Genomic DNA, 20,661 nt, shown 5'->3' on the forward strand with positions numbered 1-20,661 from the left:
ACAGCCGGATGCAGTCCGCATCTGCGTGGACATGAGGGTCCCAAACCTAGCCATCAAACGAGAACGTCACCAGACGTCCACGGCAGACGACATCATTGGCGAGCTCACGGGGTTCAAATGGTTCTTAAAGATGGACCTTCGTCCTGGGTACTACCAGGTCCAAATGCATCTGACTCCCGTCCGATCACCACGTTCTCCACTCACACTGGACTCTGGCACTACACCGTCTCAACTTTGGAATTTCAAGTGCAGTCAAGGTGTTCCAGAACATCATCAAGAACATCCTCCAATGGCTGGAGGGAGTGCTCAATCTGAGCGATGATATCTTGATGCACGCCCCCACCATAGAAGAGCACCTCCTTTGGCTTCATGCAGTGTTCGTCTGCTTCCGGGAGAGCGGACTGACCCTACACAAGGAAAAGTGTGAGTTCCTTTGGCGGGACATCAGCTTCTTTGGATACCAGTTCTCAGAAAAAGCCATCAGGCCCGGCCTGGACAAGGTGAAGGACATTCAGGAAGCTCCCTCCCCGACGTCAGTGTCAGGAGTCCGCAGTTTCTTGGGCATGGTCACATACTGCGGGCACTTCATCAAAAACCTCTCCAACCTAACCTGCCCACTCCGAGAACTGACCAAAGCCACCAGCCACTGGACGTGGGGTCCGGAACAAGAAGTGTTCCAACAAACAAAAGCTGCACTGTCTGTCGATACCACGCTAGTGTACTTCGATCCACAGCATGACTCCCAACTGGTGGTTGACGCCAGCCCTACAGGCCTAGGCGCTGTCCTAGCGCAACAGCAAGACTGCAAAGAGTGGGCCCCTGTTGCCTATGCCAGCCGGACCCTTACGTCTACTGAACAACGATACTCTCAAATTGAGAAAGAAGCCATTGTGATCCTCTGGGGGTCTCGCCATTTCCACATATACCTGTATGGCCAACCGTTTACAGTGATCACAGACCACAAGCATTTGACCCCGCTATTCCAAGGCTCCTCGTCTGGCTCTACCCTACGGATCCAGAAGTGGGTCCTACAGCTGCAGGAATTTCAGTTCACAGTGGAATACAAACCAAGCACCCGAAACCCAGCAGACTTCCTGTCGCGGCACGCCCGGCCTGTCACCTCTCGGGAAGCCGCCGAAGCAGCAGCCACGGACGACTACGTAAGGCTGGTAGTGGAAAGGTCCAGACCTCTCCCGATGTCCCTGAAGGGGATCACTGACATAATATCGAGGGACATAATATAGACTAGCAAAAATATAGGCGAAAAAATATCGACAGACAGAATATCGACTTTGTATCTACAAACAGGTAAGTACAAAAATATCGAGTAAAAAATATCGTTTACAAAAATATAGTTTATAAAAATATTGACTTTATTAAAAACAATGTTAAATGAAATTAATATTAAAAATTAATTACTAAAATATACTTACAAATACTGAAATTACCTTATAATAATTAAATAATGAATGAAAGTTATAAAAAAAATGTACAATCAGATTTGTTAAAACATATATATATAGTAACATAATATAATTAAAAAATATCCAATATTATTACCGTTGGATAGCGTAGGGGTAAAAATTACTATTCCCACTCCAGAAAGTGCAACAGTAGGTAAGGCGTTGGATAGCGTAGAGGTACAAATTACTATTCCCACTCCAGAGAGTGCAACAGTAGGGAAAGCGTTGGATAGCGTAGGGGTACAAATTACTATTCCCACTCCAGAGAGTACAACAGTAGGGAAAGCGCTGGATAGCGTAGGGGTACAAATTACTATTCCCACTCCAGAGAGTGCAATAGTAGGGAAAGCGTTGGATAGCGTCGGGGTACAAATTACTATTCCCACTCCAGAGAGTGCAACAGTAGAGAAAGGGTTGGCTAGCGTTGGGGTAAAAATTACTATTCCCACTCCAGAGAGTGCAACAGTAGGGAAAGCGTTGGATAGCGCAGGGGTAAAAATTACTACTCCCACTCCAAAGAATGCAACAGTAGGGAAAGCGTTGGATAGCGTAGGGGTAAAAATTACTATTCCCACTCCAGTGAGTGCAACAGTAGGGAAATTAGATACTAAATATATTATATGAATATATATATATATATACATATATATATATATATATATATATATATATATATATATATATATATATATATTAATATCTATAAAAAAATGAATTAAAAGTAATTACCAATTTAATATAATATAATAATTAATTAATTACAAATACTAATTTAAATGAATCATTACAATTAGTTTTCTATTTATACTAATTAATTACAAATTAACAATTAATTAATTAGTAATTAAAAAGTTACTTAACAATTAAAATCTTATACCAAAAAAAATTAACATATGTAATTAGTTATAATTAAATTACTTCCCACCCTATTCTCCTATAAACCCGCAACCCACTACAGAAAATAAATTAGTAAAATTAACATAATTATCAATTAATCAATTTAATAAAACTAATTCTCAATTAAAATTTTATTAATTAACAAATAACAATTGTTTAAAAATTAATTATAAATAAATAACACTACATAAATTAAGATATTTAATTAATTATAATTAAATTACTTCCCACCCTATTCCCCTATAAACCCACAACCCGCTACAAAAATTAAATTAGTTAAATGAACATAATTATCAATTAATCAATTAAATAAAATTAATTGGCAATTAAAATGTAATTAATTACAAAATAAAAATTAATTAACTATTAATTATAAACAAATACCAATAAATTAATTTACATATGTAATTAATTATAATTAAATTACTTCCCACCCTATTCCCCTATAAACCCACAACCCGCTACAGAATTAAATTACGCAAAATTTAAATAACATTAAATTCATCAATTAAATTACATTATAACATAAATAAACACTTTTAACACATAAAATACACTATAAAAAATTCGATATCATTAAATGTTCGATATTTTTATTAACCTATATTATGTACTTCGGTATTTTGACTATCTATATTTTAAAATTCGATATTACATTACTTACCTTCAAAACGATATTTTTGATGTCTATATTCTGTCCATTCGATATTCTGTCTAGCCTATATTTTGTACTCGATATTATGTCCATTCGATATTTTGTAGTCGATATTTTGTCTGTTTACCCCCTGAAGGAGGTCAAAGAAACCATGCGAGATGACTGCTCAGATAGCTATCAGAGCTGACGCCTCAGGAGACTGGAAGCCCCTACAGAGCCCTACACTGCTCCGTACAGCATCGGCCCAGGCCATCTTTGAGTCCTTGTACCAAGTCCGCCATGAACTGTCTGTGTCAGCTAACGGCTGCCTTCTGAGGGGTCCGCGCCTTGTCCTACCAGAGAGTCTGACTCAACAAGCCGCCCTTCTTGCACATGGCGCTCATCAAGGGATCGTCAAATCGAAAAAACGCCTCTAGAGCAAGGTCTGGTTCCCTGGCCTGGACAACGGATTGAGTCAATGGTTCAACACTGCCCTGTATGCCTAGCGACGAGCCTGCCAATCAAACCGGCACTGGTCATCAAGGAAGCGGCACCGACCACACCATGGGAGAGAGTGAGTGCTGATTTTGGTAGCCTACCTGGAAGGAAGTACATGTTGGTAGTGGTGGACGGTTTCTCACGGTACCCCAAGGTTGAGTTTGTCCTCTCCACAGCCACGGCAGAGGTGATTCCCAAACTAGAGAAGCTCATGGCGACCCATGGACTCTTTGGTGAGCTCTGTACCGACAATGGCCCACCGTTCACCAGTGCAGACATAGCCGAGTATCTAGCTTCCCATAAAGTGAAGCACCGCAAGATAATGTCAAGATGGTCCAGGTCAATGGGGAGGTGGAATGCCTGATGCGGACCCTGAACAAAACAATCCAAATTGCCCTAGCTGACGGACACAATCTAGAGCAAGCTGCGTATCTGTTCCTCCGAGAATATCGGTTCACTCCTCACTGCACCACAGGCATCACCCCGAGCCGGCTGTGTTTTGGTCGACCATGACAGACACCATCCCACATCATCCAGGGTGGGCCAAAGTGCCCAACCCTCCGTACCAGTCACTCTTCAGGCGAGAGAAGAACCACAATGAAGCATCCTAGAGGAGACACACCAAAGAAAGCCTAATTGGCGTTAGTGACCGAGTATTAGTATGAGACTGCCACCCCAGAGGGAAGTTTAGGTTGCCCTTTGAACTAAACCCCTGGTCTGTGGCTGCGATAAAAGACACTACGGTAACCGCCCAAAGAGGGCATGAGAGTGTGACCTGCAACATATCATCCTTCAAGAAAGTCCCCGATGACAAAGTGGACGAATTCCCGATGCCCAAAGGGCATAATTAGACTTTCTCAGATGGACTCCCAGGGAACAGCGATGAAGCATGTGAGCCCGCATCCTCAGTCATGGAAGATCAGCTCAGCACTCCAGCTCTTGGGGCGACCCCAGACCTGGAACCTGAGAGCAGCCAGAGGCCCAAAGTCTGCAGCGACCCACCCGGCTCATCGCCAACACCTCCAGTGCTGAACAGCCAGAATCAATACAGCCTGCGGCCTTGTCCAAGGCCATCCCAGAAGTATAAAGACTGTGTCCCCTGAGGCTAGTGGGCCACAGCAGAACGGGTCGCAGCCAGTAAGAACAGCTGCACACGAAGATCAAGTAAGATTGTTTCATGAGTGCCCCACACCAGGGGTTGTGCTTTATGAACTGTATGTTTTATTCAGTTTTGCCTCTGCACACCCGTTGGTGTTTTCATTCAGTTGACATTTCTTCCAGTAAAGGAGGAATGTAATGTTGCAAGGGTGGTGGAAGTCACCACGCCTCCCACTGTGTTAGGGGTGGTCCCGTTGGATCCCCCTGTAAGTGTAAGACATAATGTGCCAGGCCGGCGTATGTCGGCAGAACGTAACATGTGTAAATAAATAGCCCAGGGCTCTGGGCGTGGCTCAGTTACGATCTGGCCACCACCACAAACTTGTCTCCAGGTCATCTTTCATTAGTGGCTGCTGGGCCTAGGCCACAATACTACAGAGGCAATGCTGGTGTTAGAGCCTAAATCCTCCTGACGATCGTTCCTGCGAAACATGATGCACTCAATTACTAATTTTGCTTTAAGCTGCACTCATATGACACAAACAATGAACCAAGAAAGAGAGCCTGAAACATCAGGGAAGCAGCACTGATTCCGCAATGCATTGATGGAAGGGCCAGGCCGAGTGGCCATTGCCACTGTCAGTTCATAGGGAATAAACTCATAGCAGTTTACCAAGTGCTGCACTCTGGAATAATATTATGTAGGATATTCAGCTGCATAATGAGCAACCGGCCACCATCTTCTTTCAAAGGACATGATGCGGAACTTCCAAGCAGCAGCCTTTCAATCTACAGCCTGTACAAGCTTGTTGTGGACACCAGGATATGACTTGTACTTGCATCAGCACCACCACACACCCTGGATCTCCATCTCATTGTTGCTTGCAGGATCCTGTGAGCTTCCCACCCGTCTCTACACTGGTTTTTCTCTGGTGTAACTGCCTTTGATCACAGCTGCTGTCCTCAACCTCTTGTTGTTCAGACAACCATTGGCATATTATCCGTACAGACTCCCCCGGTGTTCTTTGTGTTCTAACTTGGGGCAATACCATACCAATCCTCATTGGCTATAACTTCAACCCAACTTTCTATGCAACATTAGAGTGTGACTGTCTAGCTAATTTGTCACACCGACACCCAAGGTAGCTGACCTATGTGTAGTGGGCTTGTGATTGAGAACGAGATAGCACGTGCTGTGGATTTTTGTGCAAAAATCTGGGGAAGAGGATTTAGATCTGTAAGTGCGTGTGTTTAGAATGTGCGCCACTAAGGTGAGCACAGTCATAAATACAAAGCAACCATTTTAGGGTGACCATGTTTCTTTCATCATACTTTTTTGGTTGAGGAACAGCTGTTTGTGTGCTTTGTCATTTTTCTAAGCCAACAGTTTCATTTACAGTAAAACAGCCAAAAACCCACACATTTTTAAATATTTATGTTGATGATGTTTCCTGTCCTTTGTGCATCAGCAGTCTCTCGACTTTGCCTTTTTTTAAAAGTTCGTTTTATAATGCTCTCTAAGACTGGCATGCCATCAGACTTCATGCCCCCACTATACTCACAGCATCAGCAGACAATTAAAAGACCCTGAGTCTTTAAAAGTTCTCATGATATTTTATACGCTGGCTGTCTAAAGTCATCAAGCTTTTGTGAATGCCTTCTACATTCCTCGATTATTTGAAAATTGTGTCCTAGGCTACCTTACCTTCAAATAATCCTATAAAATAGCAAGGAGCTCTTGGTACCAGACCACAGCAATCACACTTTGAAGCCTGTGACAGGATCCATAATTTGACTACACATGAATATAACAACCCTGCAAATTTCATCTGCAGCAAGACCCTCAATCTGACAAAGCTGCAGTTAATGCCGCTATCACCATCCTATTACTCAACCACCACGAGTATCTCATTTATGTTGTTATAATTAGACCACAGAGTGACCATTTCGCGATTTGTATTTGGAGTGCTGCATGGGGCAAAGTGAAGTGCTAGGTTCTTCTCTGGGCCTGGGAGCTCTGTTGTAGTTAGATAGCTGTCAACCGCCGCTGTTGCATTAAGGCGGCAGAGCATGCCAGCCATACTACTCATGGCCTGAGGTAAATACAACTCATCCTAGGAACAGTGTGCAGCCAATGTTCTGTCATCGGAGGAGGTGATGGCTACAGACAGGGTTATTCTGTTTTCAAACAGTGAGTAGTATGCTTCCAGTCTGAGCTGCCTTCATATGGGATTCTGTGTCTTCTCCAAGAGAGCCCAGAGAACAAGGGCTACTCCTAGAAATCCAAGGTCCCCAAGGAAAGTGGTGTCTCCTCGGTGGATGTTCTGGGATGTGAAGGTGTGTTTTTTTGATTGAAGTATTTATCATGCTGTAATTTTTCTTGAAATAGGCACACATTCTGGTGGTTCTATAACCATCTATGAAAAGTGAGCATTCTTATCAGATAAACGTAATCATTGAAATAGTCTTATCAAGAAGAAACAATGAAAAATTAGTTGATTCTAGGCATGCAACGGTTCACCACTTCCCCATTGCTTGAAAAACTCAAGAAGAAACAATGATGTTGCGTATATGACCTACCTATAAAGATATTACCATTAGCTCAGAACTTGTAGGGGGAGGCTCAACTAATCTTGGTTTTCCATCCAACCAATCTGAGACTAGAGCCCTGTTTATTTAATAGAAAATCACAGGACTACACCTCCCAGAATTAGTTAGAATGGTAGTAAGTAAACAAAGTCATCCCTGGTGACCTGTAGCTCAGTGGTGACTCTATTTCTTACCATAGACCCTCTTTCTTTCTCCTGTGCTCATACCAACAGAGTCAGAGAAGCAGTGGCAAGAGCATTTCACACAATGATGTCATCATTCTACGCCGCCATCTTGCCCCCAAGGTTGGTTAACTCTTTTTAGAAAAATTAAATTTCTTCGCAGTTCACTCTTTGATACTTTCAATTTTGTTCACAAGGATTTGGATTTTTATGTCTATGGGCCTGATTCACAAAGCTGTGTGCAACCTAAGGTAAAATTAGGTGTGTACGTGTCATCATGTAGCATAGCAAAATCCTGTTTCTGATTTACAGAATCAAGAGCGGGGTTTGAAGTGGTATTTTGCCTTGGTAAATAGATTAATTTGCACCTAAAATTACACCAGTGTGGTGTAGTTTTAAATGTGAGTAAATCTCAAAAGTGTGGGTTGTGGGCTTTCCAGGAATGGGACATATGTTAAAAAAAACTCCAGTTTTCACAAACTTCTGCCGGTTGATTTCCCCGCCTGGAAATCTTTGAATATTTCCTATGGTCAACGACAGGAGTAAATCCCTGAAATCAAAATTGGGAAAGGTGTAGCAGAAAGCATTTTTCCATGGGGAATATGTTTTTCCCATAAAGAACCACCCCAAAAAATTAAACAGTTCAAAAGTATTTATATTTCTAATTAAAATATGTACAAATCAGACTTCCTTTATTTCGATATGAATAAATACACGTCAATACTACTGGAAATCGATGACTGTCTCAGATTTTCAGGACAAGTAGAACAGTTTCTTACTCCTGACACACATTGTCTGAATGTGAATTTCAAGAACTGTAAAGAAGAAAATGATATTGAATGAATTGCTAATGACATTATTTTTAAATCATTATATACACCATGTTTAATAATTATTAATGCATAATAAAATTATTTTTTACTTTAGGCAAGAATGTATTTTTTTATTTAAACTTCAGAAAAATAATTTTCATTTAATAGATTTAAATAAATAATGTAATTCAAAATAAAGTTAATAGTGCTTTAAAATTTGTTCCTGTGTTCTACGTTTAAAATAAATATATGAAGTTAATTTACAATAGTATTCAAAATGAATATATTTTTACTAATTTTCCTCAGAGTTTTCCTGTGGTAAATTGTAGAGAAAAGATAAAAGTTTATTTAACTAAAAAAAAGAGTAAAGATTTTTTAGGGGCAACATACGAGTTCAACGTAATTGCGCTGGCTCTCTGCTGGCTCAGCTGTGCTAAACAAGCACAAGGACCGCCTGCTGTGTTACGAGTTGAAAAAGTTCAACTAGTAATATGGCGGGCGGTTCTATACCCTTACCACGGCGGTGCACCCCAATGGAAACAGCAAAAAAGTTCCAGCACGGCATTGATGTCCATGGCGTGCTGGAACTTTGTGGAGATACAGACAGGGGGGCACATGTTCTGCCCCCTGAATGTAACTCTGAAATATAAAATATAGTCCGATGCACTCCAAGGTATCTTGAATGTATATCCTTTGTGAAAAAGTTAGTGGTACTGGTGGGGTAATCCTTTTGGGTGAAAGGATAGAAAACACACTGTAAATGTGCAGACCTCCTCAACAGAGGGACGTCCCTCACTCGCACTCAAATCAACATATGTAATGAAGGTAAGAAATCTTTTCAAAGCGGTGTGACTTGAAGTCAAATTTTCTTTTTTATTCATGTTATTTTCATAAAAGTTCATTTTTGGTTGGCTGGTACTTTTAATTCAGTGAATTATGAAAGCATACCTAAAATCTCCTGTGTATAATCATATATCACATTGCCCAATGCATTTCGGGCCATGGCCCTTCTTCAGGGGGGTAAATTATCTGTAACATTTTGAAAAGAAAACAAACCGTCGGTCTCTTCCTAATGTCTATTCATATCTCTTTTTACATTGTTCTTGTGATTGACGTACATTTTGATGCAAAAGAAATCGTGATGACCACATGCCTCGTTTGAAAAGTGCCATTAACCAGTCCAGTTTTTAGTGTACAATCCATATAGCCACTGTGCTCAAAGATCATAGAAGCATAAAACAACCATGTTTTTGTGGTTATATTTTTGTATTGTATTGTGTACAGAATGTGATAATTGGACATGCGTGTAGCAACACCTACCCAATCGTGCCTGTAATGGTGTACAGCATGTTGTATCGAAATGCCTAAAATAAGTTAAAGAACAAATGCTTGTTTCTAATTCTTCAACTAGAATTGTTACATGAAGAAACTAGTCAGACACATGGTTAGAGAAAAAGTGTAAACAAAGCAGGATGGAGTTCTTACTTGTGTGATGTCTCGAGTTTACACCAACTTTCGTAAGTGGAAAAGGCGAATGCTAAAAGAAGAAAATTAAGTGATATTGGTTAAAAAACGAGTGTCCTCGCTGTGCGCGGTGGGTCGATCAGATGACAATAGATAGAAGGGTGTAACTGCTTACCGCTTGTGAATGCGTAAATGCGGCTACAAAAGGAGTCCGGTGCAATGTTGTTGGGTTGTGAGGCGCCATTGAACAGGACGCCAAGAAATACAACGTGACGCGTCACTGTGTCACGTGATGTAAAAAAATGATAACGTTTGGAAAGGGAAAGTAAAGTTAAACGGAAAAATGCAGAAATTGTAAACAATGAATGAGTTGTCATACTTATAACCCTCATGTAAAAAGAAATATTTTTGCGATGTATAAATCGAGCGCATATCGTGTGTGCGTCACGTGACTAATAAACATGGAAAATCCTCTCAAGCAAGACCGTATCAAATTAGAACAATCGCCTACCCAAAGTTGTATATGCCTGACAAGGATTCATCGCGCAATAACTACACTCCACGCTGTTACTTGAAGCGTAAAAGGCCATTTTATTAGGACACGGTTGCATCATTTAACTTTATTGACATTACATAACTGTAAGAAAATACTTTTCCCATCCCATGCCGATACATTCTCCGTTCAGCCTTCTCGAAACCATCTCACCTGTTTGACTCTTCCCCATTCACTCAGTAACCTCCTTCCTCTCCCCATTCTCACCTTCACTTGCCCTCCAAACATCCTCTGTTGACTTTCCTTCATTGCCTCCCGCGCCCCGTATCAGTCACCCGTGTACCGTTCTCCCTCCCTGAGGGGTGGATCCGCCCGTATGTGACTCACCACCCCACCAAAGTACCGCCAACTAGGGAACCCCTGTAGGGCGGTTCCCTACCCCACCCCCCAGTCCTGGCCACCTTTCTGCTCCAGTCAGCCGACCTTGCGGCCCCCCGGTGGATGACCAATCCACAGCTGAAACCTATGTCCCCTATAAATGAGTTTTGTGGGGACCGTCGTTGAACGCGTTAGGCGCCAAACCTCCTCACGACCACCTGCTCCTCCATGTCCTGTGCACCCTTTCTCCTCCAGTCAGCCGAACCTGTGGCACCCTGTGGATGACCAATCCAGCACTGAAACATGTGTCCCATGTAAATTCTTATTGTTGGGACCGACATTGACCGCGAAGGCGCCAAACCTCCGCATGACCACCTGCTCCTCCAACTCCTGTGCACCCAACTCTTCCCCAGTGTGGTCCCGGTGGACGACCACCCACCGCCACAACATGCGTCCTGTGTACCTTGTAATATTCTCGGCCAAACCTAGTCCGTAAACACTCCCCCCCCACCACAACCACGGTGAACGACCATCCACCACCTGGACCTCCATCCTGTGTAACAATGAACATTGTCGGGCCATTCTCAGTCCATGAAAGGTGCCCCCCCATCGCAGTGAACGACCATCCAGTACCTGGGCCTCCGACCTATGCAAACCCGGAACACTTCGGGTTAGTCCTCGTCCATGAAAGGTGCCCCCCCCCTCGAGGTGAACAGCCATCCACCCCTGTACCTGCAACCCCTGTAACCCTGAACATTGCCAGACCAATCGTGGTCCCGGAAAGGTGCCCCCACATCGCAGTGAATGACCATCCACTACCTGGGCCTCCGTCCAGTGCAAACCAGAATACACCTACAGGTTCGTCCTCGTCCATGAAAGGTGCCCCCCCCCCCTTTTGTGGTGATCAACCATTCACCACCTGTACCCGCAACCTGTGTAACCATGAAAATTGCCGGTCCAATCATTTCCTGTGAAAGGTGCCCTCCCTATAGCAGTGAACGATCAACCACTACCTGGGCCTTTGTCATGCCACCAGTAATACTTTCGGGTTAGTCCTCGTCCATGAAAGGCTCCCCCCCCTTTCGCGGTAAACGACCATCCACCTGTACCTGCAACCAGTGAAACCATGAACTTTTCCAGGCCAATCATTGTCCGTGAAAGGTGCCCCCCCCCACACCCCAATCGCAGTGAACGATCATCCACTACCTGGGCCTCAGTCCTATGCAAACCAGTAACACTTTCAGGTTAGTCCTTGACCATGAAAGGTGCCCCCCCTTTCGGTGAAAGACCATCCACCACCTGTACCTGCAAACAGTGTACCATGAACCTTGACAGGCCAATCTTTATCATACCCAGCAGGCTCCTGTCTGGCCTGTGAGTTCCATAGGACCCCGTTCCCAAGTCTTCAAGGCCCCCACTCATTCACGCAACCAACATTGCCCCACGGTCTACATCAGCGAACCATACCCTAGCCCATGCCTCAGAATGCAAAGCCAAACTTGACATACCCAGATACTCCATTGCCCCACAGGTATCCTTGTATCGTAGCCAATTCTCGTTTCCTGCGATACCATGACAGCCGTAAAGGCCCCTACTCCCCCCCTTTACCATCCACTGTTTCACTCATCATTTCACAACCTAATGACGGCGTTCCCCACTCGGTGATGTCTGTACACCTGGTAGTTCGCCTCCTTTGCTGTCCAAATGCCCAGGTGACTGGCCACCCAGCCAGTCGACCGCCCTGGAGCCCGATCTACACCAATTTCCTGTAGTAGAAAAATAATGATTAGTCCTTAGAATTACATCCCCTTTCCCGTCGTCCTTTCCTGGGAAACCCAATATCTATGACCCCCTGTTCAAGAGCACCCATCCGCTAAGACCAAAAAACCAACTTGACCACCCCCTAAACCGCCCTCGTCCCCACGCACAAGCCCCCGACCCAACAAACTCTTCAACTGCGCAGCCATGGACCGCCCTGTCTAAGAAAAACCTTGCCCGTGGGCCACCTCCAATACAACAGGTACAGCAAATACCCCTTCATCCCAGCCGTGACCCCTGTCTACGTTCTATTCCAACCTTATCATCCCGTACCCCGCTGACCCTCCCCCAAACACTCCAACCCAACCTGACCTCCGGAAGAAATACCACTATCCTTGTTATTTGAAATCTCCTGTGTGCCGCCCCTCCCTGACATCCCCCAACCTTCCTCGTCCATGGCCTGCCTACAGATTTCTGTTGCCTATTCACTTAGCCTCTGACAAAACAACCTCCTTCCTTGCAACATTCCAGGCTGCCCTTGCTCTCCGTCACGCTGTCCCCACCTCAAACCTGGTCACCCCCGGACCAATTTCCCCCCCCCTCACTAACCCCAAACTGGGACAACCCGAAAACCGAGAGCCCCAACTTGCTACTTTCCAACCCCCTTCTGACACTGAAATTTAAACTATCCAATGCCGATCCTCCTGATCATGTTACCCTGAATACGTAATGGACTCCCCATCAACCTCAGCTGCAAACCACCCCTATCCCTGCTTCAAGACAGGTCTGAACATCCCACTCCTCAACCAGTCCTACACTGACCCAGGCAACCAACCTAAGCGCCAACAACCCAAACCCCCTTCTCCGTCATCCACAGGGACCTGAAAATTGTGCTCCTCAACCACCAAATTACCAACCAAATCAACGCACTGAGGAGTCAACCATCCCACTGTACTCCCCTTGCACTTTGGCCTACAAGGATGAAGGTCAGCAGACTGACAACCCCCGCTATCCTTTCCCTGCCCTGTATACATAGGTCCGAAATGGTCGCATATGATCATGTGTCCCAAGCTGGAGGCAGTTGCTCCCTTCCTTGTGCACATGTACAGCTCTGATACCCACGGGGCTTGCAAGTGCTGACTATACAAACCTCATGAATAAATTGAATAACCACATAACCACTATGATACCATATAACGTCACTATTACACACTCGCTTTGCAGAGACTGAGCCTTGAATACCCCTACTGGTTCAAGTAAGTCAGGTCGAAGCCTTGCCCTCCTTAGCCCTGTGGCAAAACCCCATCTTCCTTGCTACGCATATGCCTCTTTGGTATATCAGCCAGGCAATCTACCTGGCCTCCCCGTCACCATAAGACGTGGCCAACAGTGGAGACTGATGTCCCCTTGCAGTTAACGCATCCAGCCTGGCCAACCACCACATGTGACTCATTGGTCAACCCCTCTTAGCAGGGTTGTACACCACTGTCCATCTGGACCCATCCCCACCAACTCGCCAGGCTCCCAATTCCGCCTGCAGGATGCTGCTGCTGCACCTGCCTCTGTGTCAAATCCCACACCACCCCACTGACAAGCTGAAAAACCCCACTTGCCCGTGCTCCCCCAACCCCTGCCCCGCGGCTTCAGCCTTCACCTTAAAGTCCGTCCGGGACCTCCGCGTCCTGACTGGCGCTGCTGCGCCTTACTGCACCATGTCCACTGGTCCATATGGAACTGCACCCTCGTCCTGTAAAACTAACAGATTCTAGTTACCATAAACCCCCCCCTTAGAATTCCCCACTCAGCCACAGCCAACCTCACACTTTCTTCGTCATCCAACACTCCCATCCCTTCATACAACACCACGCTCCCCCAGTCCAGAACCGCTCACCATCCATGTCATCCAGCACCACTTTAATTCCTCATGTTGTATTCCGTGATGCGCGAGCCCTCGTTGGAGGGAAGGCCGCCGCAGACCTCCCTACTGCTTCTGGCCAGCGGCCCGGGGCCGTCATGCGCCCCACCGGCTATGCTCCATTCCTCCGGATCTATTGCCGGACTCGGTCCCCCCACATACCCCCAGGTCGCTCCAACCTGGAGGGGCCCCAGCACCACCGGGCCTCATGCCGTGCTGGCAGTCCCTCACCTCCTACCATTAACCGCAAAACCCTATGCAGAAAAACTGCCCCTTACCCAAGGGATCGCGTGGCAGCAAACAAACCAACCCCCACCCGCCTCCGAGCGCCAGCCCCACTCCTAACAATTAAACAACAAAAATTGACAAGATGGATCCTTTTGGCATCCATCTTGTCCTGTGGGCAAAGAAACTGGAGGTGGGGGGGGGGGGGGGATGCCCCCTCCTCCATTTGTCTATGCTCGGCTACCTCTTGTTTTTGTTACTTGCACCAGCGCCACCATTGTCTACGTAACGTTTGTTCTTGTGCCTGGGTGTCTGCCATTTATTGCAGTATTATACCTCTACTTGTAGCTGCATACGTTTCGGAACCTGCACACATGTCACTTTCTCCTCCTGTATCGCACAGTCTGCTACCCCTTGTATTTTGTTTGCTCACAATTGGAACGTTTGCCTCATGTAACTTAACGTTTGCTCTTGTAACTTGCTCACTCGTACTTTCCTCCTATTGGCCCGCGCTCTATAAAGGTGCATAAATAATTACCAAATGGAGGCGAGAGACACAGATTGCCACAGACATCACGTGGCGGACCGCGGCGAAAAACGGGAGGTTGCGCCCCCACCCCCAGTACCGGGCCGCAGCAGACACCTTCCCCGCATTGACAGGCAGGCTCCGACATTCCTCCGGTGGGGGCAGGCAACTCCTGAAGCTCCTCGCGCCGACCCGTAGGCCACAGCTTGGCGCCTCTCCCCCTGTACAGGCACTCCTTATCCTTGTCCCACACCCGGCAGATTCCTCGCCACCAGCTAAGAGGGGCCCCCACCCCGTGACTCAGACAACCCGCGATGCCCCCCCAAACGCCACCTCCCTACCGACCTAAGCACAGATCAGCAATGCCGGCTAAACCCTGCATGAGCTCCGGGCCCGCCACCCTCCGCCATTAACACCTAAAGAGGCACGACGCGACGCGATGCGACTCGCCCCCCCCCCCCAGCCCCACAACACCCTCGCGACACCCGCACCCAGGCCCAGCTAACCTGCACAAACTTTCTTCTCTAATCCCCCCGGTGGTGCTAAGGTGTCAGGAAGAGGCTGGATCCTCCTCTCCTGACACCTTATATGTCTTCCTAACGCTCGCCCCTTCCCCTATCCTCTAAACCCTCCCACACCGTGTCCTTCCGGGCCATTGCGCGAATAGCCCCGGGGGAAGACTGGTCTGCGACCTTAACTTCCCCCGGGGGCCCTCATTCTGGAGAGTGATCCTTTCATAGGTGACCTATAAAAAGCTACGTGGTGTATATGCTCATGTTTAAACATACATGATGTCATAAGTCAATGTCACAAATAGAGGTAAATTAAATGGTATAAAACGTGTGGTCAAGCGGTACAGGAGGTCATGATAAACCTGACTTATCTACATTATATATTAAATTGTACATGTGTTTCACTGGCTGTACAAGATGGCGCCTTTGTCATATTCTAAACAATGTAAAAAGTAGTTGAACTAAAAAGTCTTCTGGTATATGATAAAGATGTATGTGTCCATATCTCAAAGAAAACAACTAAATTCCAATCTCTCATTGAGTCCTTTTGGACTAACAGTGTTGAGAAAATATATCCAGTAAGTTTCCCGCTGTAATAAATGTTTGGTATTGTCCTGCCCTTGTATCGGTTTTCCCTGTTCTAATACACAAAATCCTAACTGGCTAATAGTGTGCTTGAAGTTCTTAAGTGTACTGCCACGGGTGACTTCTGGTTTCCTGTGCGTATATATACCCAATCGTGCCTGTAATGGTGTACAGCATGTTGTATCGAAATGCCTAAAACAAGTTAAAGAACAAATGCTTGTTTCTAATTCTTCAACTAGAATTGTTACATGAAGAAACTAGTCAGACACATGGTTAGAGAAAAAGTGTAAACAAAGCAGGATGGAGTTCTTACTTGTGTGATGTCTCGAGTTTACACCAACTTTCGTAAGTAGAAAAGGCGAATGCTAAAAGAAGAAAATTAAGTGATATTGGTTAAAAAACGAGTGTCCTCGCTGTGCGCGGTGGGTAGATCAGATGACAATAGATAGAAGGGTGTAACTGCTTACCGCTTGTGAATGCGTAAATGCGGCTACAAAAGGAGTCCGGTGCAATGTTGTTGGGTTGTGAGGCGCCATTGAACAGGACGCCAAGAAATACAACGTGACGCGTCACTGTGTCACGTGATGTAAAAAAATGATAACGTTTGGAAAGGGAAAGTAAAGTTAAACGGAAAAATGCAGAAATTGTAAACAATGAATGAGTTGTCATACTTATAACCCTCATGTAAAAAGAAATATTTTTGCGATGTATAAATCGAGCGCATATCGTGTGTGCGTCACGTGACTAATAAACATGGAAAATCCTCTCAAGCAAGACCGTATCAAATTAGAACAATCGCCTACCCAAAGTTGTATATGCACGTAGTGGATGTATTTTTTTTTAAATAGACCCAGTGCCTGACAAGGATTCATCGCGCAATAACTACACTCCACGCTGTTACTTGAAGCGTAAAAGGCCATTTTATTAGGACACGGTTGCATCATTTAACTTTATTGACATTACATAACTGTAAGAAAATACTTTTCCCATCCCATGCCGATACATTCTCCGTTCAGCCTTCTCGAAACCATCTCACCTGTTTGACTCTTCCCCATTCACTCAGTAACCTCCTTCCTCTCCCCATTCTCACCTTCACTTGCCCTCCAAACATCCTCTGTTGACTTTCCTTCATTGCCTCCCGCGCCCCGTATCAGTCACCCGTGTACCGTTCTCCCTCCCTGAGGGGTGGATCCGCCCGTATGTGACTCACCACCCCACCAAAGTACCGCCAACTAGGGAACCCCTGTAGGGCGGTTCCCTACCCCACCCCCCAGTCCTGGCCACCTTTCTGCTCCAGTCAGCCGACCTTGCGGCCCCCCGGTGGATGACCAATCCACAGCTGAAACCTATGTCCCCTATAAATGAGTTTTGTGGGGACAGTCGTTGAACGCGTTAGGCGCCAAACCTCCTCACGACCACCTGCTCCTCCATGTCCTGTGCACCCTTTCTCCTCCAGTCAGCCGAACCTGTGGCACCCTGTGGATGACCAATCCAGCACTGAAACATGTGTCCCATGTAAATTCTTATTGTTGGGACCGACATTGACCGCGAAGGCGCCAAACCTCCGCATGACCACCTGCTCCTCCAACTCCTGTGCACCCAACTCTTCCCCAGTGTGGTCCCGGTGGACGACCACCCACCGCCACAACATGCGTCCTGTGTACCTTGTAATATTCTCGGCCAAACCTAGTCCGTAAACACTCCCCCCCCACCACAACCACGGTGAACGACCATCCACCACCTGGACCTCCATCCTGTGTAACAATGAACATTGTCGGGCCATTCTCAGTCCATGAAAGGTGCCCCCCCATCGCAGTGAACGACCATCCAGTACCTGGGCCTCCGATCTATGCAAACCCGGAACACTTCGGGTTAGTCCTCGTCCATGAAAGGTGCCCCCCCCTCGAGGTGAACAACCATCCACCCCTGTACCTGCAACCCCTGTAACCCTGAACATTGCCAGACCAATCGTGGTCCCGGAAAGGTGCCCCCACATCGCAGTGAATGACCATCCACTACCTGGGCCTCCGTCCAGTGCAAACCAGAATACACCTACAGGTTCGTCCTCGTCCATGAAAGGTGCCCCCCCCCTTTTGCGGTGATCAACCATTCACCACCTGTACCCGCAACCTGTGTAACCATGAAAATTGCCGGTCCAATCATTTCCTGTGAAAGGTGCCCTCCCTATAGCAGTGAACGATCAACCACTACCTGGGCCTCCGTCATGCCACCAGTAATACTTTCGGGTTAGTCCTCGTCCATGAAAGGCTCCCCCCCCCTTTCGCGGTAAACGACCATCCACCTGTACCTGCAACCAGTGAAACCATGAACTTTTCCAGGCCAATCATTGTCCGTGAAAGGTGCCCCCCCCCCACACCCCAATCGCAGTGAACGATCATCCACTACCTGGGCCTCAGTCCTATGCAAACCAGTAACACGTTCAGGTTAGTCCTTGACCATGAAAGGTGCCCCCCCTTTCGGTGAAAGACCATCCACCACCTGTACCTGCAAACAGTGTACCATGAACCTTGACGGGCCAATCTTTATCATACCCAGCAGGCTCCTGTCTGGCCTGTGAGTTCCATAGGACCCCGTTCCCAAGTCTTCAAGGCCCCCACTCATTCACGCAACCAACATTGCCCCACGGTCTACATCAGCGAACCATACCCTAGCCCATGCCTCAGAATGCAAAGCCAAACTTGACATACCCAGATACTCCATTGCCCCACAGGTATCCTTGTATCGTAGCCAATTCTCGTTTCCTGCGATACCATGACAGCCGTAAAGGCCCCCACTCCCCCCCTTTACCATCCACTGTTTCACTCATCATTTCACAACCTAATGACGGCGTTCCCCACTCGGTGATGTCTGTACACCTGGTAGTTCGCCTCCTTTGCTGTCCAAATGCCCAGGTGACTGGCCACCCAGCCAGGCGACCGCCCTGGAGCCCGATCTACACCAATTTCCTGTAGTAGAAAAATAATGATTAGTCCTTAGAATTACATCCCCTTTCCCGTCGTCCTTTCCTGGGAAACCCAATATCTATGACCCCCTGTTCAAGAGCACCCATCCGCTAAGACCAAAAAACCAACTTGACCACCCCCTAAACCGCCCTCGTCCCCACGCACAAGCCCCCGACCCAACAAACTCTTCAACTGCGCAGCCATGGACCGCCCTGTCTAAGAAAAACCTTGCCCGTGGGCCACCTCCAATACAACAGGTACAGCAAATACCCCTTCATCCCAGCCGTGACCCCTGTCTACGTTCTATTCCAACCTTATCATCCCGTACCCCGCTGACCCTCCCCCAAACACTCCAACCCAACCTGACCTCCGGAAGAAATACCACTATCCTTGTTATTTGAAATCTCCTGTGTGCCGCCCCTCCCTGACATCCCCCAACCTTCCTCGTCCATGGCCTGCCTACAGATTTCTGTTGCCTATTCACTTAGCCTCTGACAAAACCACCTCCTTCCTTGCAACATTCCAGGCTGCCCTTGCTCTCCGTCACGCTGTCCCCACCTCAAACCTGGTCACCCCCGGACCAATTTCCCCCCCCCCCCCCCTCACTAACCCCAAACTGGGACAACCCGAAAACCGAGAGCCCCAACTCGCTACTTTCCAACCCCCTTCTGACACTGAAATTTAAACTATCCACTGCTGATCCTCCTGATCATGTTACCCTGAATACGTAATGGACTCCCCATCAACCTCAGCTGCAAACCACCCCTATCCCTGCTTCAAGACAGGTCTGAACATCCCACTCCTCAACCAGTCCTACACTGACCCAGGCAACCAACCTAAGCGCCAACAACCCAAACCCCCTTCTCCGTCATCCACAGGGACCTGAAGCTTGTGCTCCTCCACCACCAAATTACCAACCAAATCAACGCACTGAGGAGTCAACCATCCCACTGTACTCCCCTTGCACTTTGGCCTACAAGGATGAAGGTCAGCAGACTGACAACCCCCGCTATCCTTTCCCTGCCCTGTATACATAGGTCCGAAATGGTCGCATATGATCATGTGTCCCAAGCTGGAGGCAGTTGCTCCCTTCCTTGTGCACATGTACAGCTCTGATACCCACGGGGCTTGCAAGTGCTGACTATACAAACCTCATGAATAAATTGAATAACCACATAACCACTATGATACCATATAACGTCACTATTACACACTCGCTTTGCAGAGACTGAGCCTTGAATACCCCTACTGGTTCTAGTAAGTCAGGTCGAAGCCTTGCCCTCCTTAGCCCTGTGGCAAAACCCCATCTTCCTTGCTACGCATATGCCTCTTTGGTATATCAGCCAGGCAATCTACCTGGCCTCCCCGTCACCATAAGACGTGGCCAACAGTGGAGACTGATGTCCCCTTGCAGTTAACGTATCCAGCCTGGCCAACCACCACATGTGTCTCAGTGGTCAACCCCTCTTAGCAGGGTTGTACACCACTGTCCATCTGGACCCATCCCCACCAACTCGCCAGGCTCCCAATTCCGCCTGCAGGATGCTGCTGCTGCACCTGCCTCTGTGTCAAATCCCACACCACCCCACTGACAAGCTGAAAAACCCCACTTGCCCGTGCTCCCCCAACCCCTGCCCCGCGGCTTAAGCCTTCACCTTAAAGTCCGTCC

General features: G+C 46.9%; 1 protein-coding gene across 1 annotated transcript in view; it reads left to right on the forward strand.

Moving 5' to 3' along the window:
- Positions 1–20,661, forward strand: part of CNGB1 (cyclic nucleotide gated channel subunit beta 1) — a 1,326,699-nt gene that overhangs the window by 672,529 nt on the left and 633,509 nt on the right. The window contains exon 20 of the mRNA XM_086945539.1: positions 7,413–7,484. Within this exon, the coding sequence (XP_086801665.1) occupies positions 7,413–7,484 (72 nt within the window). The remainder of the gene's footprint in view (positions 1–7,412; positions 7,485–20,661) is intronic.

This window comes from Lissotriton vulgaris, chromosome 12 (assembly GCF_964263255.1).
Source record: "Lissotriton vulgaris chromosome 12, aLisVul1.2, whole genome shotgun sequence".
In the NCBI taxonomy this organism is placed as follows: Eukaryota; Metazoa; Chordata; class Amphibia; order Caudata; family Salamandridae; genus Lissotriton; species Lissotriton vulgaris.